At 50.9% G+C, this 27,068-nt stretch overlaps 3 protein-coding genes across 4 annotated transcripts in view; all 3 read right to left on the bottom strand.

Moving 5' to 3' along the window:
- The window catches only part of KMT2A (lysine methyltransferase 2A), a 39,847-nt gene extending 27,576 nt beyond the window's left edge, over positions 1-12,271 (bottom strand). The window contains exons 1-5 of the mRNA XM_088066920.1: positions 11,933-12,271; positions 6,230-6,299; positions 2,592-5,254; positions 1,138-1,315; positions 532-766 (exon numbers count right to left, since the gene is read on the bottom strand). Coding sequence (XP_087923046.1) covers positions 532-766; positions 1,138-1,315; positions 2,592-5,254; positions 6,230-6,299; positions 11,933-12,271 — 3,485 coding nt within the window. The remainder of the gene's footprint in view (positions 1-531; positions 767-1,137; positions 1,316-2,591; positions 5,255-6,229; positions 6,300-11,932) is intronic.
- A 2,753-nt stretch (positions 12,272-15,024) lies between these two features.
- Positions 15,025-16,287, bottom strand: ATP5MG (ATP synthase membrane subunit g). The gene is made up of 3 exons (XM_005531093.2): positions 16,131-16,287; positions 15,774-15,934; positions 15,025-15,203 (listed from the first exon to the last, which is right to left on the bottom strand). Exons 1-3 carry the CDS (start codon positions 16,192-16,194, stop codon positions 15,105-15,107), a joined length of 324 nt encoding a protein of 107 aa, XP_005531150.1. The 5' UTR covers positions 16,195-16,287; the 3' UTR covers positions 15,025-15,104.
- Positions 16,288-16,411: 124 nt separating this feature from the next.
- UBE4A (ubiquitination factor E4A) lies at positions 16,412-27,014 on the bottom strand. Of its 2 annotated transcripts, XM_088066856.1 has the most exons (20): positions 26,958-27,014; positions 26,635-26,799; positions 26,348-26,524; positions 26,050-26,162; positions 25,325-25,477; positions 25,055-25,214; positions 24,686-24,888; positions 24,279-24,470; positions 23,120-23,453; positions 22,698-22,824; positions 21,442-21,749; positions 20,736-20,868; positions 19,557-19,744; positions 19,370-19,470; positions 19,131-19,244; positions 18,270-18,444; positions 17,949-18,129; positions 17,606-17,753; positions 17,225-17,382; positions 16,412-17,081 (listed from the first exon to the last, which is right to left on the bottom strand). In XM_088066856.1, exons 2-20 carry the CDS (start codon positions 26,756-26,758, stop codon positions 16,940-16,942), a joined length of 3,231 nt encoding a protein of 1,076 aa, XP_087922982.1. In that variant the 5' UTR covers positions 26,759-26,799; positions 26,958-27,014; the 3' UTR covers positions 16,412-16,939. The 2 variants fall into 2 exon arrangements, with proteins under 2 accessions (XP_087922982.1, XP_005531148.1); XM_005531091.3 differs by lacking the exon at positions 26,958-27,014 and having other exon boundaries at positions 26,635-26,909.
- Between the last annotated feature and the right edge of the window lie 54 nt (positions 27,015-27,068).

The following is a 27,068-nucleotide window of genomic DNA, read 5'->3' as shown; positions in this document are numbered from 1 at the left end:
GCAATTTAACAAAGAAAAAGGTTCAGTCTAAGTGATATGTATGAAAAATGACAGAAGAAATCATGGAAGAGTGGTATTTCCTAATGATATCCAGAGACACCTTTGATATATGAAGTGTATATAAGCTAAATAAACACCAGCTTGAAAACATAAGCTCTTCACAAATGCAATTTGGGAGAATAAGAGATAAATATTTATGTGCATATTGCCTTCCTTGCAAAATCCTGTACTGCCTAACAAAAGCCACAGAACTTACACTGAAGAATCCTTAATACTCTGCCACTTCCATCAAACTGAGGAGAATAAACTAGAAGTGAACTCCAGAGAAAGAGCTCATAACTACTGCACCTTGAATTGTGGTCCTGACTCTCAAACTGTTTACAGTCCCTTCCTTTGATCAAGCCTCAGCCCAGGTCAAGCTCAGTCCAAGCCCATGACACAGGGTAAATCTGCTATTCCTGGCCCAGAGTGTGGGTACACTTATCCCACTCAGAGCAGGGATTAGCTCAACAGCTTCTCAGACACACTTACTTGCAGCACTGCTTCTTTATATTGCGCCCACCAAACTTGGGTTTGTCTAGACAGTTAGTGCAGACACCACAGTCCTCTGGAACCTGGCAGCCCGAACACTGCCCGCAGCGCCTGGAGCGCCGGCCCTTCTTCACCGGAGGTTCTTGCTGTGCCTTGTTTCTGGTGACCGGCTTAACAGGCTTGATAGGTGGAGCAAGAGGTTCAGCCTCTTCTGAGCCAGCTATCGATGACTTATCTACCAAAAGAACATTTCTAATGTGAATTTTCTGATGTCAAAAAAGTTTCAGGAGTGTCTAATTTAGCTCATGAAGCCTAAGTTCATGTGCAGAGCCACACAAATGTATGTGGTTTTGTGGATACATGTGTGTACACATGTATATGCACACATGTCCCTGGGCAGAACACAGGTTTGGTGCAGAACACACATATTTAACACCATTCCTAATAGCTTAAAGGATTAACCCTGTTTGAGTGTCACTGTAACAGAGAGCCCAGAGCTCTTTAACATACTTTCCCTTGTTAATCACTTGAAGTCCTCATTTTAAGCAGTCAACAGAAGCTGACTTTGTACGGACCCACGAATGAAAACTAGAAATCCTAACTCACCATCATTCCCCATGGAAGACAGTATCTTCTCCCGCTCTTCCCACGGTAAGGCACTCAGAGTGGGCATGTCATCAGGAAACACTGCTCGCTTGCGGCCCAGCGCAACAGCTGCTCTCCTGCAAACATGTTTTATTCGTGGTCCTCGGACTGACGTTTCTGATGAATCACTCTCTTGCCCCTATACATTTCAGAACATGAGAGCAGATAGTATTCCTAAGAAAGTTACCAAAATGAGGCTGAGAAACATGTAATAGAGATTTCTAAGCAAATTATGTCTTAGCTTGCAGTTTGTAAGAATCGGGATAAAAACAGACTCGGCCTGCTAAGCCTCAGTTACCCAAGAAAGGATAAATGCAAGAGAACAAGAGTTTTGACTCAACTGGAATTACAAGGTAAGTCTCCATCCACTACTGGAAAGCCTACTTGCTCATGAAGCCATATTACCAAGGCGCTGACATTAAAAAAAATCAGAGTCCACTAAAATTAGAGCAGTGCTTGGTGCTGACTGATCCAGCAGAAGCCAGTAGTAGATGAGTCTGTTTGAGAACTTTGCAGCTGCTCATGTTTCAGATGAGGGGCTCAGGTTTACTAGGGCTAAACAAATGGAGCATTTTAGTGCAATTTTCCATGTTTTGGTAAGATTCTGGAATATCTTCCACTGAAAAAACTATCCCAAATAAGCAACTGTGAGAATCTGGGCTTCTGCAACATCAGGTCTGTCATACAGATGCATGGGCATCTTCATTTCAGAGACAAACAGCTGAAGGCTTCTCTATTTGAAATATGTACTAGTGATTTTGGACACTAATGCTGTTACAAAGAGTAAAAGTTTAAATAAAAACTATTCCCTGAAAATGTGTCTCACCTCCCTTTCTGGCAGGTAAAGAGGACTGCAGAAAAGGATGGTTTTGGGGTGGGGAAGAGGGAAAAGAGGAAAGTGGTAGGAAGCAGTTCCCCAAATGAGATGCAAAATTCCAATGGATCTTCCTCCCTCCTATAAGTGAGAGATCACTGCATAAAGTTAAAAACTAGAAAGATCAAGAAACAACTTTCCTTCAGAAGCCAAGTTTACACTGCAGGTGGGCCCCCAAGAAACCTCAAGGTCAAGACAGACACTACATTTTGCTGGAACCACACTTTTCAGAGCAAGTACTACTCTAGATAATCGCTTTGCTTAGATTTATTCAGAGAAACCCAATAAGCAGCTATGCTGTACTGGTCTCCAAAACGCATGCAGCTCCCCTCTGAGCTGACTACACAGCAGCTCCCTCTTCCCCTCAGCTTCTGTCCAGGGCTTCTTGTTTTTGGGTCGTTTGCCATCTGTTGCACTAACAGCTGCTTAGCTTGGCACATTAATTCTTCACACTTAGTATACAAAAGCTACTCATGACTTTCAGGACAAGTTCAAAGTAAGATGCATTCTAGCAAAAAACCCAACTTGGAAAAAGGAATACCTGTGCTTTTGGCTGATCTGCTTGTTTGAGGGATTTGCTCTTCTCAATCTTGTACAGCTGAGCTTTTGCCTTTTTCAGAAGACTGGCTACCCTCTTGTCAGTCATTGGCAGTTTGTCTGCTTGAGCCAACATAGAACTGATGGAGGAAGCAGAATGTTTAACAGTGCTTGATGAAGGAGCAGAAAGACGCAGAGCTTTTTCCTTCTCCAAAGACGGGACAGTAGGGCTGAGTTCCAGGTCTGATTTGTCCAGCCCCCCTCTACCTTTCTTGGATGTTTTGGTTTTGACAGTCGTATCTACCAGAGCAGCAGTGGAAACATCTGCTGTGGGATCTACTGCTGTAGACTTCTTCCGCCCTGCAGTTTTTTTGGCAGACGATGATGCTGCAGTGTCTTCGCTGACTTTTTCTTTGGGCATTTTACCTACAGGAAACAAAGCAGTGCTACTTTGTATTTCTGACCCTTTTCTCCTTTTCTCTTTCCTTGACTCCCGTTTGTTCTCCTTTTCTCTCTCTCTGTCTTTCTCTCTGCCTTTGTCCTTCTCCAGGCCTTTGTCAGCATCTTTATCTTTGGAGAGTTCTTCTGCTGCTCTGTCCTTGTTTTTGCCTTTCTCTGTCTGGGGACTTGATGTGAACCAGGGGAAGAGAGGAGTAGGGCTACCAGATGAGAAAGGTTCTGCTGGAGCACTCGTCTGCTTCCTTGGTCTCTGGCTTCTTTCTGCTGATTCCCCAGACTGTGATAGGGAATGGGAGGGAAAAGTGAAAGTTGAATTTAAGGCACTAGTGGCAAGAGAACTAACTGAAATACTAGTTAATGAGGAAGAGACAGAAGACTGTGGGGTGAGAGTTGTCAGGTCAGAGGTACTAAGCCTTCCGCTCCTCGTCCTCATGGAGTGCGAAGGAGATCTGGGTTCTGATCGGATGGGGCTGAATGCTTTCCTCTTCCGTCTCCGAGAGGACGTGCTGGTGGCAGAGGTCCCTGTAGTGGCGCGACCAACTGAAGAGGGCAAAGTTACAGACTCGAAGATCCGGGAGTGGGCCTCACTTGGTGTGAATCGTGGCGCTCGCAGCAGAGGACTCCTCTTGTGCATATCAAACCTGGCTCCAGAGTGAAGTGAAAAGAGACGTGCGGGTGCTGTCGCACCTGGTGTTGAGAAGCCAGATGCAAAGCCAACGTCCTCTGGTGTTAGTGGTGGGGGTCTGAAGTTATCAAATATTGGTTTGCGAATAAGACCCTCTTTGGCATACTTTGCTGATGAGAAGTACTGTGGCTCTGACCTAGAATGTTTCAGGGAGGTCCACCTAAATGTTGGCTCTCGCAGAATTGATTTTCGTTTCTCTTGCATTGGCGCAGCAGAAGCAGGAAGAAAGGGCGAGGCTAAGGGTATGGTTGGAGGCATAAGCCAAGGGGTATGGTCTGAGATGCTTGAAGCAGGCTGCAGCGGTGGGGGGGGAGTGAGCAAAGGGGGAGGAGGAGAGGAGGAAGACTGCTGCTGCGGCACACTTGGTAAGGCTGACAGCTTTTTTGCAGTCCTCTGGCCAAAACTTCTTTCTGTTATTGAAAACCTTCTATTTCTCCTATCACCGTTATCATTTTCAGGGGACTGAGAAACAGGCAGGGGAGTGTGAACTTCTGGAGTATTGCTTCGCTCCTCAGAAAGCATCTGCATCTCCTCAGAAGCCTGGGAGTCTGTAGATGTATCCACGCTGGGGCTGCTGGACCGTGAGGAATCTGAAGACATCTGAGAGGAATGCTGAGAAGCAGCACTGGACTTTTCACTGGAGCCACAAGATGTAGTGCTGAACCTGCTGTTTGGTGTGGATTCTAGTCTGGATATTTTAATAGGAGGATCATAGTCTTCATCCTCAATAAACCGTTTGGGTGTTTTGATAATCCGTGAAGAGATTGCACTCACAACCGGCATGATGAACTGCCGAATATTTTTGAGCTGGGTTCTCCCCTTCCTGCCCTGCAGTTTGGCTGCTTCTTTCTCAATCTTTTTTTGTGCTCCCTTTTTAGCCCTCTGCAAGAGTTGCTTAGCAATTGCAGCATCCGTCCTTTTGGTGGAAGGTATAATCCTAACAGGTTTAATCCTGCGTGGACTCTGTCTGACAGCAGCCTTATCTTCCTTCGTGAGAGGTGGTGTGCCATCCTTTTCTTTGCGAATCCTCTGGGGCTTCTCCAGCTGTGAGTTTATGACTAAAGTTGAGGAAGTCTTTAAACGTTCAGAGGACGGTGGCCTGCCTCTCCTGCGTACAATCTGAACACTCTTCCTCCCAATCTGAAGTTTTGCCCCAGGCTTAAATTTAGATTTCAGCGGGGAAAGCTTACTAGTTCTTAATTTCTTGATTTTAGTTGCTTGCTGAAATGTAGTGGATGGTGATCTTTTGATTTTTTTCAGACTCTCTTTTTCTTCTTTGCTGCCCTTCTGAATGTCCGATGTGTCCTTCTCCTGTGACAATTTGAACTTCACACTTGTAAGTGTTGGAGGTCTTCCTCGTCTTTTTTCCCCACTCTTTGATTCCTTCTTCTTTACTTTCTCCATGGATGTGGTTTCAGACTTGCTTGAAGGGGAACACACTGATGACGAGTCTGACAGTACAGCTGAACTTCGGTCAGAACTGCTCCGGGGCCTCCCGCGAGGTTTCCGTGGACTAGATTTAACTGAGAGGGAAGTAGAGAATGCAGGGAACATATTAAATTTCTCCAAGTATGGGATAACCCTAACTCAGGTCACACAAGTATTTACTCAGTATCAGTCATGCTGCCTATACATTGCCAAAACATTTCAGATAATCAACAAATAAAAACAGTTTTATCACTGCATGTAGAGAGTATCTTCCCAACACACCTCTTTTCCCACATAAAATACCACATAGATAACCTGTTTAAAAATGCAAGCTAGTCTTTTCCCAACAATTACATATGCAATTGCACAAGCCCAGTACCAGCTTTATGCTGGGAGGGAGCAATAATTCTCAAAGGCACGTGCCACCTTTTGAACACATTTTGGTGGGTTTTTTTTAAGCAGATCACTGCTAAGGGAGAGGTCAAGAGAGCAAGAACAACCTACATGAGGCCGCTACAAGACAATTTACTAAAAACTGGTTTTAGCTTTGAAGCACAGTTAAAATTCTGCACTGACTTGGAGCCATCAAGCACAATACTTGATTACCCATCTTGACCAATGCATTTCACTGCACCCTCATCAAGCCCAGCTATTTCAGTTCTGGGTCTTCCCTTGCACCACCACAGTTTGCTGTTGAAGCCAAGCTGAGCAGATGATTATGATGGAAGAGTAGAGTGTTCTGGTGAGAGTATTTATTGACAACACAGGCAGTAAGGAGTCTACTGAAAGATACTGAAATAGTCAAACCAGTTTCAGACCCTTACACTTTAAATAGCTGCCTCTGACATGAGGTTTCAAATACTGGTTTCATCAGTATAACGTCTTTATTAAAAGTTTCCCTGTTCCTTTACAGATCAGACATAGAGAATCCAGAACTAACTGCACTGAATCTAAAGGCTGGTGTGGCTTCTATGGTGGATGAGATTTGGTGGAACAAACAGGAGAGGCATAGCAAAACCATCACAAAAGAAAACAGAAAGTCAACACCCAATCCTGTAACTTGAACTTACCTGTGGGGGACCTGGTGGGACTTCGTACTTTGACTTCTTCATCTGAACCAAAACCTAAAAACTGTTCATCCTGCAATGAGAAGAGGTTGGATGTTTGAGGACATGGATATTAATGTTGAAATGAACTCTCCTGTGATTGAAGCACAAAAGAATTCTAGAGGATTTTCTTTCCCCAAAAAAGATACTGGCATTTGTTCTTCTAACAAAGAACTGCTAAAAAGGAAATACAACTTTTATACACACATACACAGCAACTACAGTTTACAGCTATGGAACAATCAAAAAGAGTTACAGGAAAACGAAGGACAAATATATACGGAAACAAACCCTTAATGCACAAAATCTGCTGCTCATATCAAACAACAAAGCTTTCCTCCTGTAAGCTATTATTCAAGCCACCCTAAAGACACACTCCAGCAAAATAAGCGTTTCTCTGTATGTAATTCTACTATAAATGTAGCCCAACTTGCTGCAAACTTATGTAAATCCTCTCTTTTTAATTCCCTTCAGACTTGCTCTTAAGGAGAGATGAAAACCTGACCTCTGCTGTGAAACTCTTCCCCCTGGAAAGAGGCATGAGGTTAAAAGCTTGCTGTCCACATTGAGGCAGGTCAGGAGTCTGCAGGTGTAAATCCAATTCATCTGGCACCCAAATGTGTGGTGACATCTTATTGTTTATGTCATTCCATCTTTTTGAATCCATTTTCACCTCAAGTATTTAGTTGGCCAGTCTTAACTTCCCTATGAACTTTGGAAAGTTTTAAGGAAGGGCAGGCACTGCAAGAACAGTATCCTGCAAGTGAAAAGGGACAAAACTGTGAAAGAAGAAGGTGAGCTGCACAAAGAAGTAACACCATTTATTTGTGTTTTGCTTCTTCCTTTTTACATGGAATTCCTACTTCATCTACTTACAGGGAAGATCAGAAAGAGCATCTCAGCTAGTGACATCATAGTCTGATAGATGAAAAGGAGCAACACTTCAGACCAAAGTATTTCTCAAAACTTTCTGCCTGGTTTGTGTCTGATGAGCCCCATCTAACAGTTGAGTAAACAACTCAAACACAGTATGCTCTGACCAGGTTGACATCCAGGTTCTCAATGCAGATAATGCTCTGGCCAGTTAAATATAACACGTACCACCTTGGGCTGCAGTTAATTGCTGTAAGCCATCACCAGCACATACACCTGCTGGAGCAGGGGATGGCCCTGCCACTCCTCACATCCCTGCTGCCTATCTGCTCCTCGCACTTGCAGCAGAGATGACAAGAAAACCAGAAAAAGTAATGATAAAGCAACATAAAAGAAATAAAATGATGCCGGAAGACACTGCTTCTGCCTGAGACACCTTGCATCGCATAAGAACCCCTGAAGGCTGTTCCCAGAAAGGGAGAAGCTACTGCTTCTGAACTTCAGTCCTGCTGCACAGCAACTGGAGCAAGAGCAGCTGTGGGAGCGCCCAGCTGCCCGCTCCTCGGATCAAGGACCTGCCTGCTCTCCAGAGCACGTGGGCTACAGCAGGATGTAAACATCGCTGTGCGGTGCAGCACTGCCTCGGTGGGCGTGGGCAGGGAAAGGGTGCCCAGCCCTAACAGAGGGAGAAGCTGTCAGCGGAAACAGATGTAGGCTGAAACCCAGAGAAGGCACAGAGAAATAAGGGGTACCTAAGAACAGTCAGGTTTAGAAACACTAAGGGATCAGCTGCTCACCCTGTGTGATTTCCTGACTTGCACTGGCCTCCAAGCTCCTGTGGCTGCTACAGATCTTTTCTTCGTTTTGTTATTCTGGGTCCTAAAGTCATTATTATTTTATCTCTGGCTGCTAAATCAGTACTTGCCATATTTTTGACAATCACCTGTCAATCCACGATTAGAACTTGCATTATTTTCAAACTGAGCTCTGTTATCTTACTTCTCCAATGGAGAATTATACATTAATATGTATATATATAATATATGTATAATATATATGTATATATAATTAATTAATATAATTAATATTAATTATACATTAATAATGGCTTTGGCCCAATACCCTGGGAATGATCATTTTTTCCACTTCTTACAAAGCAGTCACCGGAACTGTCTACAGCAAAGAGGCTCCTTCCACAAAACAATCACTTTCGCTTCATTTACAACCACAAGTAGTATGACCAATATGTCACTTGTGTGACATACATACTGTGCATCATACATATTGTTTGTGTGTTCAGTGACATTCCTGAGTGTACTGGTGACCTCAGAACGGTCACTATCACTACCTGAGAAGGCAGCCCTGTGACCTATCAGAGAAGATCAAGAAAACCACTAAGTATCACTCAGCATTTGCCAGGCTAAACCATTCAGTTGACCATCACATGCCAAAATGCAGCTTTGAGGCAAACTAGGCAGGAACAGCCTCCCTCCAGTTTTTCAGAAATGTCATGACATTTGGATGGAGAGTGATTAAAAACCATAAAGATTTTTAACATGACCTAATTTAACTGAAAAAGATTAATGCAATGCAAAGAAGGCCACTCAAGACTATAAATTAAAAGGTGAGGGAGGGCTTGCCTCGTGCCAGACATGAAGACTAACCAAGCAGGCATGGGATGATCTCTCTGTGGGCAGCAGAGCTTCCACGTACATTTCCCATTCAAACATTACAGTGTCCCAACGGGGTTCAACCTCAGAGTTGTGTGCAGATGAAGAATGGCTTTTCCTGAAGTAACCCAGCTACTAAAGAACAGAGAAGTTGCAAGTAAATGTCTATCACAATGCTCTTAAGCAGTATTACTTTTCAAACAATTTCCAGTTAAAGATCTCAGAGGAAAATCCACCTTCACAGGAGAAACTAACCTGCAGGCACTAACTGATGTTCTGATCTCTGTCTAAGCAATAACAATATTAAACCATGCCACTATGGATGTGTTCAGTTGCATGGGGCTCTCAACGGCAATAAACCAGCAATGCAGCTGCTCCAATCAGCACCTGAAAAACTTTATTTTACAGTAGAGTCACCTGCCCAGTGCTGTACTTCCCACTCCCCATCTTGGGGTTGGCCCCAGTTAGCACCTCACTTTCTTGGAAAGGGATAAGCTATTTTTAGAAGCTCATTCAAATGCCTGCTTAGTGACTGAAGCACAACATCTACCAGACTCCTCTGCTTTCAGCAGAGTAAACACCCTTGGAGGTTGGCAGGTAGTAACCCTGAGACAAACACTGGGTGTTGGGAGCAGAGCAGAGTCCACTGGGAGTTCAGGGAGATGCTTCCCAAGCCATTACTTGTGATGCAACTTCAATAACAAACAGCTGAGCACTTGGGGTGATCACTATGCACCAACTCAGGTGAGGGGACATGTGTCCTTCCATTGTATAATTCAACAAAAACTTTGACCAGGAGTGACAAACAGACTTTACCAGGGCTTCACCTCGGGGCAGCACTGACCTACAGAGAATGTCTTGAGATCACAGAACAGCTCCTGGCCTGGTCACCTCCACATGACAACCCCCAAACTACACCGCTGCAGCTATACCCTCAGGCATCACTCATGGCAATACAATGGTGATTAGGGCTGCAGCTTCCAGAGTCCAGTTTTTTTTTAGAATTAGAAAGAATATATTACTCTTTATGGGGCAGAGGCTCAGCGTGGGTCTGTTACAGCTGTGTTACTGGGCATACAGATCTGCTTTGCCGGAGTCCTGGTTCCAACCTGGATGAGAAATTCTGATTTATGCTTTCCAATCTGAATACAGAGGAATGTTTATTAGAACACCTGAAATACTCTCATTCTGGTCACAACAAGCCTTCAATAATATCTCTTCCAAGAAAGATGGTCAGTCAAACCACTACCTAGAAATATACAGCTTGCAGATGGTGAGAGAAAAGCTCTAGAGTTGCTGTATGGATGCATGAAAAAAATCTTTGGTGGTGGTAAACTCATCTTTCATTCCTAAATGTATACTCTTAAAGAAACAGTACTAAAGTCAAACTATGCTCTGTAGCTCAGCCTGGGGGGAACAGCTAACCCGACTCTGGGAATTTTGTGGCATCCCCGAGAAGTGATGAGCCACTGACTTGAGGAGTTACCTGCTTCCTCCAACACAGTGCTATGAAACCTGCAGTTCAGCACGCGGGTGCCAATACAGAAATGCATGGCAAAGCACTCTTGCAATGACATCTTAGGAAAAAAAAACAGAAGAAAAGAAACAAAGCAACTTGCCTCCCCCCACATGAAAAACCTCCTGAGTTATCAACTCTGTGGTCAGCTTGGTTAGCCAGATCTCAGTCACTTCTATCCCTGAACTACCACTGGTGAGATATTAACTGCTTCCTAGAGTACTCCATGAATTCCATCAAGCCATGTCTGCTGCAAACAACAACAAAGACAAGCACCCCAAAGTGCAGCCCCTGAGAAGGTGGTGTTAATGAGAGCAGTGCGACTCACACCCTAAAGTCTGCACAGGTGAGGGTAGGAGTGTCCCCACGCTCAGCTCTGTGCATGCAAATACAGCCCCATTCCTCCAGGACTGAGGCCCACGGGAGCTGCCACTCTACAGGCAAGAAATTCCTCCAGCTCAGCCATGAGAGAAGAGCTCCACTTCATGGCATCCGATAGAAAATGCCAAAACCAGGCCAGAAAGACACAAGAAAACTGTATTTTCATGTGTGTTTTAATGCACTCTGCTACGGCCAGTGACGGGAAAGGAAAACAACTGCTCTTTCTAGATAGAAAATAAAAAGATATGTTCACCCGGCCTACAGCTGACAACCTGCCTGGAGGAGACAGAACTGGCCCTTCAAAAATCAGTAAGGCCCTCCTGGTACAAAACACCTGGGGAATTCTCTTGCCGGCGTAAGGATGCCGTTAAGGAGCGATGCAAAACAACTGGGGGAAAAAAACGCTGCAGCTCGTAGTAACACACCCCCATCATGTCTTCCCTGTTCTGTCAATAGGTGGGTTGTTGTCGCACTCCCACTCCGGCTGCCTTAGAAAGGCTTAAAAAAAAATAAAAATGAAGAGAAGAGCAACTCAAAAAAAGGGTAAAAAAAGAAAAAAGAAAAAAGAAAAAAGAAAAAAGGAGCGCCAGCGCTCCGAGTACCGGGAACGGCCCCTCGCAACGGTCCCGCTGCCCCAACCTCCGCTTGGGGCGTCCACAGCGGCGAAAGGGAGGAAGAGGAGGAGAAGGGGGAGGGCCGGTGCGCGACACCCACCGCCGGGCCCGCAGGAGGGGCCGGCAGCCCAGCCCCCTCGAGCCCCCGCGCCCGGGGGAGGACGCGTCACCCCGCCGAGCATCCTCGGCACCGGGGGGCACCGGGAGGCCCCCGGCCCCATCCATCCTACCTCGCTCCCGGCGGCGGGGTGTGCGCAGCGCATCCCGCCCCGCCGCGGGCGCGGCGGGAGGCGGATAATGGAGGCGGCGGTAGGGAGGACGCACCGGCGGCAAGACGCGTGCGCGGGGGGGGACCGCGAGGGCGGCCGGACCGGGACCGGCACCGGGTCCCGCCCGCCGACTCCCGCCACCCCCCCACAGCCCCCCCCCGCCGGGCGCGCCCTTTGTGCGGGGCGCGGGAGGTGTGTCCGGCGACGGGCGGACTGTGCGGTCAGGGGTGGGTGGGTGGGTGCGCCCCGGTGTGTCCGGGCCGCCGCCGGGGAGTCGGGGATGCTGCGCCCGGGACCCCCCCGCCTGCTGCGCCCCCCCGCCCCCGCCCCGCCGCGCCTCTCACCTCTCCGCTGCCCGCCTCGGTGCCGCAGGCCGCGCGGAACCGCCGCAGGTTGGTGCCGGTGGGGGCCGGGACCTGGAGCGCCGCGTCGGAGCCGGGGCCGGCCGCGGCCGCGGGGCCGGCGGGCCCCGGCGCTCCCCCCCCCCCGCCGCTTCCCGCCGCCCCGCCAGAGCACGGGCCGCCGCGCTCGCCCTCGCCCGCCGTCGCCGGCGCCGCCGCAGGTTCGGCGGGCCGCAGGCTGTGCACGGCCGGCACCCGTAGGCGGGACCCCCCCGGGCCCCGGCGCCCCCACCCGCCCCTGCGGGGCCGGGGGGGGAAGCGCCACCGACCGCTGTGCGCCATCTTTACTGAGAGGCGACGAGCCAGAGAGCGGGGCCGGGCCGCACCCCGCGCCCTGCATAGCGCTTCGCCGGCCCGCGGAGGCGCTGCATAACAACGGGTGCCATGCAGCTTGTGGGGTTCCGCCATCCCGCCGCCCCGGCACATGAATAAGCCATGCTCGATCAGTGCTAGCCCGGCATAACGCTGGGCGATATGCAGGGTCCCAGGCCCGAGCCCCAGTGCAGCCCCCCGTCCTGGATAGCGCAGCCTCGGGCCGCCGGGGCCCCTCATAGCTCGCAGTACCATGCAGGCGCGGGGCTCGTCGCGAGTCGGCCCCGGAACCTGCCTGGCGTATAATCGGGCTGCAAGCAACCCGCATAACCCCGACGGCGATGCCGAGCGGGAGCACGAGCCGCCGGCGCCCAGGACCGCGCATACGGCATAGGCAGTGCTGCCGACCCCCTGCATAGCGCCGGGCCGTATGCGGGGCGCGGGGCGCGGCCCCGGGCCCGGCATGGTAGAGCCCGCAGTCCCCGCGAGGACCTCGCGCCGCCGAGACCCTCCGGTGCGCGGCCCGGGACGAGCGGCTCCCTGAGGGGGCACCGCGACCCCGAGCTGTGGTACCGAGGGCGGGCGGCTTTGCCCTACCCTCCCGGCCCCGGCCGTGTCCTGCCTGCGGCCCCGCGCCCCGCCGGTGCCGCGTCCCGCTGGGCGCTACCCCCGGGAGGAAGGTGACAGCGATAGCACCGAGCTGGCAACCTCGTCGTGTACAGCACAGCGAGAACAGGGTTAACATCCAACAAGTGCCCAGCGTATTCTCTGAGAACAGCGCTGCAAACACACGGATAAGATGTAAATCCCTCTGCTTGCGGACATAAAATTCCCATTTTTCTCCCAAGTTGATCAGCAGGGAGGAGAAGGAGGGAGGGACGGGGGTGAGGCTGTTTATCCCCGAGAGAGGCAGGCAGACACTGTTCCGGCTTTAGAGAGGACGAACAAGCTGCTGGAGCCTTTTGGGATCACAGGTACTGCTTCTGCCTGGGATTCTGTGGGAGCAGGGCTGTGGGAGACTTCTCCTAAGGACTTCCAAGGAGAACTAAAATTAGTTTCTTCCTCTCTAGGGACAGGAGCATTTTTGAGCTCTCCCATGCTTTAATTAATCCCATCCTCCCACCAAAGCTTTTGCCAGGTCAGTCACTGCTGGTGTAAGCTGTGAATGCCCACCAGAACTTGCTTTGAGAGGGGCACGTGCAGACAAGAACAAGTCAGAGAGGAGAGGCAGGTCTTGGAGCCAGATCAGACAGCCTTGCTCTCAATCAGGTTCTCTTGGGTTCAGAACCCTCCTTCCAGTCAAGCTCACACATTACATCCCATATCTGATCTCCCTCTCCTTGAGGAACATATGCTGCAGAATCTCACAACAGGCCTGGCCCATTCCCTCACTGGTCTCTCTACCTGCTGGGTGAAAGGTTTGTGATGACAGGAGCAAAAAGCTATTTTATAAAGGCTATTATATATATATTTTATAAAAGCTATTTATAAAGGCTACCCCTGCTCAGCCAGACCATTTGGCTGCAGCCCTGGTCAGGTTTGCTGGGGCTGAGCAATCACTAAACCCTCCCCAGCACCGGGAGGAGGGCTATGTGAGGCAGTCATGGTGTCCCGGCCAGGCTGGTGGGAGAAGCAAGCACAGGACACAGGCTGGGCATGGGGCTGGAAGCACAGATCCAGTGGCTGCTCCTGTTGCAGACTCCCAGGCAGAAGCTGAGGAGTTTATTGAATCTCAGTTTTCCCATCTGTGGCATGGAAGTGACCTGTGACCAGTTGTGACTCGGAGCTGCTGGGGCAGGAACCCTTCTTTTTAACAAGAAAAAAGGAAAGGTTTCCATCCATACCATGAACAACCTACTGGTTACCATGTCTGGAGTGTGTGAGCTCACCTGCACTCCCTGTCAGAAGCACACAAGGCCTCTTGCTGGGATGATGTGCTGAGAAGGTCAGTTCTTCTGCAGGGAAAAGAGCAAATTACGTGCTACTGGCACAGTCACCCCAGAGACATCAGGGTCATTGAGGGCTAGGGGCCTGTAGAGTCACTGGCGTGCACAACACCCAGAAGAGCAAAGGAGCAGCCAAGATCACAACAGTATCAACAAGGAGCAATGCTGACTAAAACCATCTTCTAAGACAGTAAAAACTGTCTAGCTTCAGAGAACTCCTACAAATTATTTTCTGAACATGTCAGAGCACAGGTCACTCATCAGGTTTTGTAGAAAATCCTGCAAGAGCTGGCTGACAATGAGCAAGGTGGTAAGACCCTAGACAGCTCAACCTTTGGCCGGCTGACATATGCAGCAAAGCTCTGCTTACTTACACAGGCTTCCACTGCACCAGTCAGACACCAAACCAAAATAGCTGCCTGTAACCATGCTACATTCTTTTTGGAATAAGCCATAGAAATTGCTTTTGATAATGTAAAAAGTACTGGAATTTGGTTTTGGTTTCCACTAGCTGATGGGAATTGCATTCAGGAACAAATGGAATGTTTCCCCTTTGCAGCCTCTGATTCTGGGGCTCTCAAACCTCCTCTGGAGCCACAGTTGGGGCACAGTGAGTGTCCCAGAGCAGAGAGAATTTGGGTAACCAAAAGTGGTGTCACTAAAGCAGCTCTGGCACCCTTGGGACTGGCCCTTAGATCCCTCTTGATCCCTGCCAGCATTGCCCCTAGGACAGGCTGGCACCTGTCAGAGTGCCAGACAAGAATGACAACAGCTCGATATGGGCTCCTAGTTTTATTGTCACAGACCCCATTACAGACCCAGCACCGTGGCACCGCTGGCATTGCTGAAGTGAGTGTTCACACATTGTAGCCGATGATGCCGCCCTTGCCGATGATCTCCCCAATGTAAAACCACATCAGCACCTCCGTGGCCACCAGGCCATTCCTCAGTGCATCCTGAAAGGAAAAAGCCACTGGTTAGACCTACACTCCCACAACAGCTCCTCCCCCACTCCCACATCCATGCCGGCCACCAGTTCCCAAGGCAAAAACCCAGAAGCGCAGCAGAGTGTTTGCTGTGCTCGGCCACCTCTCAACACACCCCATCAGAGAGATGTTCTACAACATTAAGTACACTGACAGCTGTTGTTCGTGGCTTTTTACAGCCCTTTCAAGGATAATTTCTTAGCCCACACACGGGAAACACACTAATTTCAAGGCCAACCGATGACACAGCCGATCCAGAGGGCCGGGCTCATTCAGCCACCTACGGATAGTCAGTTTCCCTGTGACAGAAAACGATCGGATCAGAGGGGAACAATCACTGCCTGCTCCAGGCTGGGAATAATTAAAGCAAAGCCGCTGAAATAAAACATTTTGAACTCCGGGGGCCCTGAATTTCCTGCACTTCATATGGCGTTGACAACAGTTCCCATTGCTTCCCACTTCCCAAGGGCAGGAGCAGAGCAGGTCCTGGCTGGCCAGGAGCTGTCCCTGGGCACCGTCGCATCCCGTCCCGGCCGGTACCTTGACGGTGAGCTGTGCCAGACGGCCGCTCTGGAAGGCCCTGACCAGGCCCTTCATGCTGTCGATGGCCCGGGGAATCTCGGCGGGGGTCGGCGGGGCCAGTTCCACCTTGGCGTAGTACCAGAACGTGGCCAAGCGCGGCTTCGAGTACGTCACGGCGGCTGCGGGGAGTGGGACCGGAGCGGACGGTGATTTCCCAACGGCGGGAGGCGCGAGGCCTCCCCGGGCCCAGCCCCGCTGTCCTCAGCCCTGTTCCCCGTCCCCTCCGCTCCCGCCGGCCTATTCTCGCTCCCCGCAGCTCAGCCCATCCCATTCCGATCCCGCTCCCTCCAGCCCGTCCCCCTTCCCGGCCCTCACCCCCGATCAGCTCCGGCCCGCGCTGCACGAGCCGCTGCACGAGCCCCTGTGCGGCCTTGGCCATCGCTGCGCGCGCTCAATGTCACCGCCGGGCACCGCAGCCGGCGTTCGCCGCGGGCAGCCCGCAACGAGGACCCCGGGCCGCATGCGCGGGGCGGGGCGGGGCGGGGCCGGATCCGCGGGTTCGAGACCCGCAGGGTGCCCAGACCGCGCCTGTCTGGACCAAGCCCGAAGACGCTTCTCTACAGCTCCCGGCACTGCCAGACCTCCATCACCAGCTGTAAGATGATCTCTGCGTTTAATTTCCAACGCCCACCGTTCTCAACACTCACTGGGGAAGTAAACCCTGCTACACCCCTGGCACATACAAGTTGGCAAAACGTCCCCCTCCTGTTGATCCCCCCTCCATTCCACTCTGGGAATGGATGGAGGCATTGCTTTCACCAAGTGAAAGATGGTTACAGTTTAAACACGGAAGAGAAGGAGGTTTTTGGTGTTGCTGGAAAAGAATGTGGCCAACACAAAGAGCAGGTAAATAGAGGGCCAGGGCACCACATCATGAGAAGGCTGTGTTCTTCTCCCAAGGCTGAGGCTCAAAGCTGTAGTGCAGTGGGAAGTCTTAGTATTAAAGAGAGAGTCTTGAAAGGAAAAGAGAGAACAAGGGCTGTCAGGGAAGGTCTGAGGAGAGACTCCAAAGATGGTGGCAATGCACTAAATGTGGCCATCATTAGGGTGGCAGCTCCAGCCACTAGCCCTGCATGGCTGTGATCTTGCCCCTGACTGGAGGTTTCAAGATGAGATCTTGTTTTTCAGTTCAGCGTGTCCTCCAGCTCCTCCTCCTTCTGCTTTTTCCTCTCTGCAAGCCATTGCTGGATCTTCTCTTTTAGTTCTGTGTTTGGTCTGATCTGGTCCATAGTGAGGGGACTCCGATTGAAAGGATCTGTCTGATCGCTGAAAAATAAAACATCGAGGAGATTACTTGGACACTCCTGGTGCTAGAGATAAAAAAAAAAAAAAAAAGAGGCCAGGAAGAGTCATTGGGTATGTGAAATAGATCCCCAAAATTATCTAGGTATGAGGGCTGTGCTGCACACCTGAGGAGGTGTCGGGCTATAGTCGATCGGTCCACGGTGACACGGGAGGAGGGCAGGATCACGGGGTCTGACATCAGAGTGCTCATGATTGGATCCAGGAATTCATCACAGGCATCTGCATATGTCTCCTCTTCCTGCTGCTGCCGGTCTGCAAGAGACTAGGGAGCACACATGGCTTTGAGGATTCGGACTCTCTGTTCTTTTAAAACCAGGGAGCATTCACAGGTCTGTGCAGGCAGGGCACCTTCCAAGCTGCCCCCACCTGGACAAAGCTCCACTCCCAGAAATCCAGCTCCACAGCAAGGAAGCAGCGATACACAGAGGGAAAAGGACAAAGGGAATCAGCTCTTTTTTGTATGTTAAATTCCCTCCAGTGCTCACCTTGATCCTCTCAGCCAGGTTACTAAAAGACACTATCATATTTCCAGGCTTGTTAATCTTCTTCAGAACCCGCACGGTCTGGGCAAAGAGCGTCGGTGAGTAGGAGCGGCCGTCCTTGGGAACTGTGGCACAGAAGTTTTCTTCATCCCTGCACCACAGGTTACGTGAGAGAAAGGTATAAGAATCCCCATTTGTCAGGGCTGCAAACAGTCCCCACAGCAGCCACATTCCCATAGCAAAGAACTCAAAGCTAAAGAAAAGCTTGAGTGTGACTAAGCATTTTCCCCCTGGTATCACCAAGATGGCTCCTGCCACCAACAGGCTCACTCCCCTCATCACCTACCCAAGGTTTAGGTAGATGGTGCAGATGTCAGACACGAGCTGCTGTGGCTTGAAGTCGAACTCACTGAAATCCTTCACCTTCAAAGCTCCCATTTTAGGCCCAACCAGGTGTTGGAGGAAGTAGTTGAGCATGGAGATGATGCGCTCGGCAAGGAAAGGATGCACAAACAGGGACTTGATTTCTGGAAAGGAAAACAACAGTTTGCAGATTCACAGCAATTCTATCCTGATCTGACCACACTGAAACCAATTTCCTGCCTGCTTATTCCCTGGCAGGGCTCTTCTCTAGGTCCTGGCAGGCAAGAGGGGCCATTTTCCCTACCTGAAGTCAGGAAAGCCAGAGTGCCAATGGTTTCATTGGACATGATGTTGTGGAAACGTGCCAGCTGACCAAACATCTGCAGGCTGGACTCCTTCTCGCGGCGAGCCTCCGGGGACAGGCTGTCCCACTCACCTCGGTCCTTCTCAATCTGCTGAACTTTGATCTTGCTGAGGTACTGCAAGGCAGAACACATGGGGTGTGTGGGTGGCTGTCGACACCAAGGTGGTCCAGAAACGCTCAAAACCAGTCAGGCAACATCCATATCATCCATCTTATCTGCTGGCCTTCCAGCAATCACTTCTCTGCCAGGTAATAGCTCCCCAAAAAAAGCCCCTTCTAGCAGCAATATCAGCTCTGAAAGGAATGGAGAGATATTCAACAAAGACCAGGAACATGAGGGCACCTGGAATTCCCTTGTAATCCCAAAGGAGAACTGCCTGGAGAAAAAAGGCCTTTATTAGGATAAAACACTTGCAGAAAGGCCAAGGGGATTTGAGAATCAAAACCCACAGTGATTATTTAAAGCCTGAATGTGTCCAGATTAGCAACAGGCAGATTTCCCAGCGTGCCTTCTTTTGGATCTGAAAAAGCCCTTTTACTCCTCTTGGTTCTGAGCTGCCTCCCAAACTGAAAGGAAGGAAGGGTTACCCACAGACAGGGCCCCAGACCCTTCCTCCTGCCTTCACCCCTTCTCCTAGGGCATTGGCCACACCATCTTGGGATTGCTTCCTGCATAGTACCTACTGCAGAGACTCACCAGGCAGGGGCCAGGTAAGCTGGTCCCGTTCTGAAGGTATGTATTGCATCAAGGAAATGAGAACTTGTTTATATGATGCTGACGGAACACAAGTTCAACCCTACCTGTATGGCTTCATCCAACAGGAAAATGGCATCGTTCATAAGCAGGTTAAGGAAGCGCAAGAAGAGAGGGGGATTCATTGCCTCCAGATTCTCTGAGGCATAATCAGCCAGAGCCTAAAAGGAAAGGGAGAACAGCGAATTCTGCGGCACAGCCCCAGTGGCAGGATATGGAGCCACGTGACCTTCCGTGTGAGCTGCACACTCACATGGCACACTCAGACATGCACCTCTCGCCTCACCTTTATGCTGTCCCTGTAGGAATCTGTGTCCCACATGTACCGCAGGATGGGATACATGGGACGGCGGTAGTTGAACTTCTGTTCAAACTGGTGTGGGTCACCTGGGCACAAGCCAAAGAACCTTTCAAATGGACAGTCCCCCACAAGTGCTACACGGGGAACACAGCACTTCCCACTCTGGGCTTACCCGTGAACTCAATATCCACAAAGACTTTGATGAGTGCTTCAGCCAGGTGGGCAGCATGTTGGTAAGAGCAAAACACTCGCTTGCGATGAAACACACTTGAGACGAGTGGGTTCTGAGCCTGATCCAAGTGAGGCATCACAGCTTCCAGCACTTCAGCCAGCTTGGCTCGCAGGTGAGGATTCTTCATCCTGCAACAGAAAACAAAGCAAATCCAGGATGGCACAGCCATGGTGCAGAATGGAGCTGTTCAGGAATCACTCCAGGAGCTGTGCTCATCCATGCTTGAGTGCCTGATTGCTGCAGACCTGTCTGTAAAGCCAGCCCTGGATCGGCACTCACTTGCACAGACTCCATGCCACAGTGGAATCTCAGGTAGAGGCCAGAGGGTGTGGGAATAACCAAGATGCTGCTCTCACCCCTCCCACAGCAGTTCTCCCACTCACAGCCCAATGCCTGCTTCTCAGCTGGAGCTCCCAAGCAAACCCCACCAGCCATCCAACCTGTTTTCCTACTGCTCATAGACCTGCTTCCTTTGTACCCTGCAAATCCAGGTGCTTTGCCTGCTGCATCTGCTGTCCATCACCAAGCACTGAGGTCAGAGTATACCTCTCCTGCACTTGTGGGGCAGAAGCCAAACCACCTGCCCCAGGTGATGCTGTAGGGGACTGCCAGGAAGAACTACAGCTTCCATCTCCCAAGGACAGCAGGAACAATGAGAGCTGCCTACCACAGGAAATGCCCATCTGCTGCTGCCAGGAGCTCACTGCATTTACACACAAGTGTAAATGAATGAACAGCAGAAATGCAGAAAGAAGGGTGATATCTTATCAGGAAGATTAATAGAACTACTCAATTCTGTTCAGTGGACATCATAGAGACACTCCCAACAGATCAATCAATCAATCAAAGGGATCAGGAGCTCCCTTTAACAAGTACAAAATGGCTGTAAGCTGATGAGGTTTCTGCATCATACAACCAATATTTAAGCACCAAATCCCATTGGAACCTTGCATGAAGCCTGTGGCATCCAGGCAGGCCTTTGTTCCCTTTGTGCCTCCTGCAGGCAGAATTCAGCTGTTCCAAAAAGATCAACCTGCTTGCAGCTGCACAAACCAAGCCTCAAGACAGCTCTGCAATTTCTTGGTCACTGCGGGTGTTCTACAACAGGGCTGCACCTACCTCTCCACATCACCCATGAAAACAGTAACGAAGTGAAGGATGTGCTCCAGGGAATCAGCAGAAGTCTCCAAGATGTCATCAGCAAAACGCCGCAGGAAAATGAAGAAGTCGCCCAAATTATCGGCAAAGAACTCTGCAAACAGAAATCGTAGCTGAGCTTCTCCCCAAGCAGCTCACCTTGCCCTTTTCCAGCCTCCCATGCACTCTCCCCTCATCACCCTGATGCTGATTAAGTATTGGTAAGTAACAAGCTGTATTAGAACCTGCCGTGGAGAAGGATGCCCAGCCTGATGGCTTGAGTAACACCTGGGATTCACTTCCCCTCTGACCCCAGAAATCAGGTCACTTATGGGGTGAATCCAGCATCTGTCTGCTAATGACACTCTTACACAACCCCAAAGGGAAGAATCCTGAAGCAGGTCCCAGAAGAGTTTACACATACAGAAAATACTAAATCAATGTAGAACTTGCCACTTGCCAATGAGTAAGACTTCTTAAAGGTCAGCAGTTTCACTACCCTAAGTATGGCCTCTCAAACAGCCCCAAATTCTCTGAAAGTGATCCTTTTCGGAGAGAATATTATGCACAATGTCAGTGGTGGCACCGTGTCCCGCCCTGGACAGGGAAGCACTTGCTCAGGCAGCTCTTCCAGTGCCCATCTACGGCAGGTGTTGGCACAGACCCCCAGCAGGACCCGTGGCTTCACCTGGCACGTAGGCCAGTGCGCTGTGCTCCACCTCCGGCAGCGGGAAGGTCAGCTCCAGTGGCTCTGTCCCACAGTTCCCCACAGCCAGCTGCACCAGCAGCACTGCCATGGACACCTGCAGGTTCAGGCAGTTCTGCAGCATTTGCGGTTCCGTCATCGCCGTCTTGGTGGAGAGATAGATGGTCATCAGGCGCTCAAACTGCTCCCTGAGGCTGTCAGCAGCAGGACTGGAGCTCTGCTGAGCTTCTCGCCATGCCACTTGCAGGCGGTGAAGGCTTTGGTTTATCTTTACCATCTGGTCATGCAACCTGCCCGGGAAAGGAGGCAAGGGGGAGCTGAGACAGACAACAGACAGACATCCTGCCTCACCAATGCAGAAGCTGGTGGGAGATTGCTCTGTATTGGTAGATTCAGATAACTTCCTGCGGGTACCCTGTCCGTGGCTCTGGCAATGGGACGCCTTGGGGAAAGCCCGGGCAGGACCTGGGAGGGTACGAGACCCTGTGAGGGACCATGGCACCTGCAGAGTGGCCTGGGGACATGGCAGGACCCTCTGCAGCACCGAGCTCCCTTGGGTCACTGAGGCCAGGGATGCAACGCGGCCTAGACGCCTGCAAGGTGACACTTTGGTTTCCCAGCAACAAGCCACTTGCATAGTAACTTTTTTGTCAAAGTCTATATTTAGAGACTAAACCAGAAGGGGACTCTGCTTGGATCAGCCATGACCTCACAGTATCTAGGCAACGATTTGCAGAGGGAAGGCGTGCAAAACAGAGCGTTTTGGTGTCCAGAAAATCCTCTCCTAGATGCTGACAGCTACCTCACATTGCTGTTTCACATACAGCCCAGCTATCAGGGTGTTTAGGTCACTCCCAGTGGGCAGCTGCTCTGCCACCTGGATGCTCTCTAGTAGCAAAGGGAGGTGCCAGCGCACCTCTCCTGCCCCAAGGAGAGGGGGAATGGAACCTACAAATACCCAGCACTTGGCTATTGGTGCCTGTAAATAACATGGAACCTGTAAGACTCCTTTATTAGGATAAAACACTTGCAGAAAGGCCAAGGGGATTTGAGACTCAAAACCCACAAAGATTGTTTAAAGCCTGAGTGTATCCTAATTAGTAAAAATGTGTGCAAAATTTCTTCCTGCAGTCAGACAGGCTGAAGTTCAAGCAGCAGCTCAGCTAGCTACTCTGTGTTCAGAGTATTTTAGCTGCACATGGGTGGAAAACAGCCACAGGGCAACTTAAAGCAAGTACCTGTGAAACCCCAAGTGCAGGGTATACTGTGTGAGCACCAGGTTTTCCGTCACCAGGTTGTAACTGTTTGCAAACTGCGGCTCTTGCTCACTCAGAGCAGGGATCAAACATGTTTCTTTTTCCAAACCTGTAAGGAAAAGCATCTCTGCATCAGGTCCTACCCAGCAGTGCTGGGGAGGAGAGAGCTTGAGAGGATCCCTCCTAAGGACACAAAAGGGCTCCTGGTGATGCTGGCAGTGTTCTATTTGTATTCAGCTCTCTTCTTGCACCTCTCTAGTCACACTTCTAATTCTCCCCTAACGCTAATGGCACCCAAGAGGGCACTACTGGGTAAAGTGGGGACCTGAGGAGATCCCCTTTCCCATTCCCTTATGTTTAGGTGTCCAATTCCCTTATATTTAGTCCACAATGTTTAGGTGTACCTTTCATGTGTACGTTCTTGCTCCTCCTCTCCTCTTCGTTCAACTCCTTCAGAGCACAGTAGGTAGGATTGAAGGTTAGCAGCTTTGGAGATCTGGGTTTGCAGAAGGGCTGGCACAGCTTCAGGAGGGCAGCCCCCAAGTTGAGGAAGAAGGCATCTGAGGCGTACATCTGGAAGAAAATCTCCGGCATCTGGTTAGCCCAAATTTTGGTGCGGCCTGCATTCGCATGGAGGCAGTTTCCCAGCCAGGAGAGAATCCTGTGCTTTGTCTCTGGTGACAGCTGCAACAGGTTCCTCAGCATCTGGTAGATCTTCTCATGGAACTGGGCCATGAACTGTTAGAGGAAACAACACAGATGAATGAATCCTTGGGGGTTGCTCTTTTGCCTCTCTGATATTACAGCTATCAGACCCTTTCTGGCTCCAGACCATGTCCTGCTCCTCAGGACACCCCATAAATCACATATCACACACAGGTGTTACAAGCAGGTCAAATCCTGGGACAAGCAGCAAACAACAGTTAGGGATATCCTCAAACGCACAGCTGAGACAATTTATTCTCATATGGAGTAAATCCAAAATTCTTAGCCTGTTTTTGACAGCATGAAAGAACTCCTGAGTGGGAAAGCCCCTCTCAGGGATGACCTCTACACCCCAGTTCACTCCTGTATTTACATCCTGCATCCTCATGTTTCACTCCTGACCTACTGGAACATTCCTAGTGGTATTCCTCTGTGGAAGAAATTTACTTGCATAATGAGAGAGAATGTTGCCTGTCACTTTCTCAAATGGGGAATCAATCAGTGTTTTAATTACAGGTACTGAAAACTACTCCCTGGTGATTACTACAACTGAGGTAGATTATCTCCAGGTAGCACCTCAAGTTATGTCTGTTCCACCAGGACCACACACCCTTTTTCCAAAAGCTGAAGAAACTTTGATAAGACACAAAGACCTGGGTTAAAACCACCCAAGGCAGCTGGGAAAACTGTTTCCATGCTCCAGCTGGAGAATTCAAAGCAGTTTTGGGATGTGCCTAGTTGCAAGGCAGGCTATTCCTGAAGCAGTGGTGGAACTCAAGCCCCACATCATGTCTTGAACCCTCAGGCAATGAGAGGCCACTAACACCACAGGAAACAGAACTGCCCTGCTTCTCCCACCTGATGGATGTTGGATTCCTGCACTTTAATCTCCTGTGGGCTGGATCGGGATGGATTCAGAAAGTAGCCATGGTTCTCCACCACGCCAGGGGTCTTCAACAAGCAGGAGATATTTAAAACAGCACCAAGCAAAGTCTTCTGGTACATCTGTCCATTGCTGGGATCCTTGGGCTGGATGTAGCCTGCAAAAACCTGGGAAACACATCAGGACATGCTGACAGTTGTCCAAGATCCCAGTAAGAAACCGCAACAAACGGATGGGTTTGTGACAGGCTATGAGAAAGGAGGGGAGGGGTATGAGTACACACATCAAGTGTTGTTACACCACACTCCTGGTTTGGCCTCTGCAGGTCAGGTCTTGTAAATGTTCCCCTGCAAAAAGCTCCTGCCCAAGCCAAGGTACCCACCTTTGCTATGTCCTTCTGCTTTGTGAAGTAGAGGAGCACATCAAGGTATGTGTACAGCAGGATCTGGCAGAGGTCCAGGTCCTTGATTCTCCCCAGCAGAATGTCAAACACGGGAACCATGACCTCCCCAAACGTCCGCACCTCCTCCTCCATCGTTAAGGCTTCTATGACCTCCTCAAGGAACTTGGTCATGTCTTCAAACTCTGGCAAGAGATACAAGGCTGTTATTCACAGTGCTCCAACAGCAAAACTGACCCAAACACACCCCGCTCTTTTGGCAGCGAGGGGAGCCAAAGCTTCACCCAACTCCATGATGCTCCAGGGCAGCTTTGCAGCGCTGAGGCAGCGGCACAACCTGGCCGCACTTACGTGCCCCTCTTAGTGTCTCCAGCATCAGGTCCAGCAGCTGCTCATACACGTTCTGGTTGACGTAGATCTCTGGGGTGAGAAGGACCGTACGCGTGTTGGACACTGTCAGGTTGCGGCAGCGCACTGCGAAGGGCAGAAGATTCTCCGGGACCTTGGTTATCTGAGCAAGGAGAACAAGGCAGTGTTGGGGCCCCGGTCAATGCAACTTTAGCTCAGTCACTCCAGAGCTGGGTGACAGAGCTGCCTTCCTCCTCGGCAGCCTGTGCCCACCTCTTCCCGTGCCCTGCGGAAGCAGGCATAGAGGTAGCGCAGGATCTGCCTCTCCCCGGCGTCACGGTCAGCCGAGAGGTTCTGGGTGCTGGCAGAGGTCATGTGGATCAAATGGCTCCCGGGCTCCGGCAGCAGCAGGCGGGTGAACAGGGCCTGGGCACCAGCAGAGATGGGCTAGAGTGACACAGCCCCAGCACAGAGCTGATCCTCCAGAGGAGGAAGCTTCTCACCACACAGGCTAATTGATTCCTGCTAGGAAGAGCTCTCACTTTCCCTCATCAAGTAACGGAGTGCTGGAGTGAGAACCCTCAGCTACTTCAGGCCTAAGCAAATCCTCCAGTCCCCAATGGAATAACAGTACCCCCAAGAGAAACCATTTCCACTGAAATCCTCAGCAGAAATGACCGATACAGCTGCAAATTTAGATGAGTGTGTGCGTGGACACTGTTGACTGAGTTCTCTGGTTTTTCTTCCCTTTCCCACCCACACAGACCTGCAAGGCAGCAAACTCTTGCAGCCTCCAGGAGGAAGAGCTGGATTCCCCAAATTCTACACTTTTTGGGATCATATCCCAAAAATCTCATGGACGTTTCCAGCAAAACAAAAAGTGGCAGCTTCATGCCACGTTTTGGAAAAAGATTTGGGATACATCTTATGTACATTCTGAGGAAACAAACTCAACCTGTGGCCAAAGTCTGCAGATGGCCCCAGGCAGGCATCCCTACCTGCTCCACATTGTCCATGTCTAGCCAGTCCTGGTCATCCAGGTCTGCGGCCATTTCCTCCAGGAATACACAGCGTGCCGGGATCCCATTCCCACTCTTCATGCTGGGGTCACCTGGGAAGGGCAGAGGGACCTGTTCCACCCACACGGACAGGGAACCTGCAGGCAGGACCTGCCCCTAACACAGCCCCAGCTGCTGCACCTGGCACCGTCCCCTCCCATGTCAGAGAAACCCGACATGCAGAGCTGCCCCAGCCTGTACCGCACCCCCCACGAAACCAGGGGATTTCCGGGCTCACTGTTGTCCAAGGTGATGAGGAAAATCCTCTGGATCATGTGGTTGATGTTGAGCTGCTCGCAGAGCTCTCGCTGCGAGCGGAATGAACGGCTGATTTCGGCCACCGAATAGTCGCAGTCATCCAGGCTCTCGGAGACACTGTTGTCGGAGTCATCCTGGCTGATGGACGTCTCCTCGCCTGCATGACAGGGCCCTCAGCGTCGCGGGGGCGAGCCCCTGCCCAAGCGGACCCCCTCGCCCCCTCCCCAGGGGCCGACCCCTACCCCAGGGCCGGCCTCGACCTCCCACCTGTCAGCTGCCGCAGCTGCTGCTGCTTCTGGATGGCGGCGAAGTGCTTGGCGGCAGCGACGGAGCCGAAGAGGGCGGCGAAAGGGTTGCTGGAGATGCTGTTGTTGTTCTCCTGGTCGGTCATCTCCCCTCAGGGCCGCGCCATACGGGTGAGCCAGGGCAAGGCTGCGGGAAGGGCCGCCGTCAGGGCCCGAGCCCGTTCCCCCGGGCGCGGCGGACTTGTCCCGCTCGGTGCGGGGCCTTCAGTCCCAACCCGCTCCCGCTCCTGCTCCCGCTCCCGCTCCCGCTCCCGCTCCCGCTCCCGCTCCCGCTCCCGCTCCCACCTCGGCCGCCACCGGAGTGCTCTGCGCGTCACCGCGTCGCACAACAATTGACGTCACCGCGGCGCGCCGGAAGTGAAGCAAAGAGGCGGAACTCATGGAGCGCGGGTGGGA

The sequence above is a fragment of the Pseudopodoces humilis genome, chromosome 25 (assembly GCF_049639895.1).
Source record: "Pseudopodoces humilis isolate 2021_Gansu_Grassland_sample_001 chromosome 25, ASM4963989v1, whole genome shotgun sequence".
NCBI lineage: Eukaryota > Metazoa > Chordata > Aves > Passeriformes > Paridae > Pseudopodoces > Pseudopodoces humilis.
The sequence above is the reverse complement of the archived record's forward strand: the minus strand, read 5'-3'. Positions and strand labels throughout refer to the sequence as shown.

What these genes read in the sequence shown, in the direction of transcription:
- ATP5MG (XM_005531093.2), bottom strand. Translation starts at nt 16,194, where the DNA reads ATGGCCAAGGCCGCACAGGGGCTCGTGCAGCGGCTCGTGCAGCGCGGG. An exon ending in CGGGCCGGAGCTGATCGGGG is followed by an intron (nt 15,935 to 16,130) that starts GTGAGGGCCGGG and finishes CACTCCCCGCAG; the next exon opens with CCGCCGTGACGTACTCGAAG. An exon ending in TGGCACAGCTCACCGTCAAG is followed by an intron (nt 15,204 to 15,773) that starts GTACCGGCCGGG and finishes TTTTCCTTTCAG; the next exon opens with GATGCACTGAGGAATGGCCT.
- UBE4A (XM_088066856.1), bottom strand. Translation starts at nt 26,758, where the DNA reads ATGACCGACCAGGAGAACAACAACAGCATCTCCAGCAACCCTTTCGCC. An exon ending in CGCACTGGCCTACGTGCCAG is followed by an intron (nt 20,869 to 21,441) that starts GTGAAGCCACGG and finishes TTCTGTTTGCAG; the next exon opens with AGTTCTTTGCCGATAATTTG. An exon ending in ACCATCTACCTAAACCTTGG is followed by an intron (nt 17,754 to 17,948) that starts GTAGGTGATGAG and finishes CCTGTGGTGCAG; the next exon opens with GGATGAAGAAAACTTCTGTG.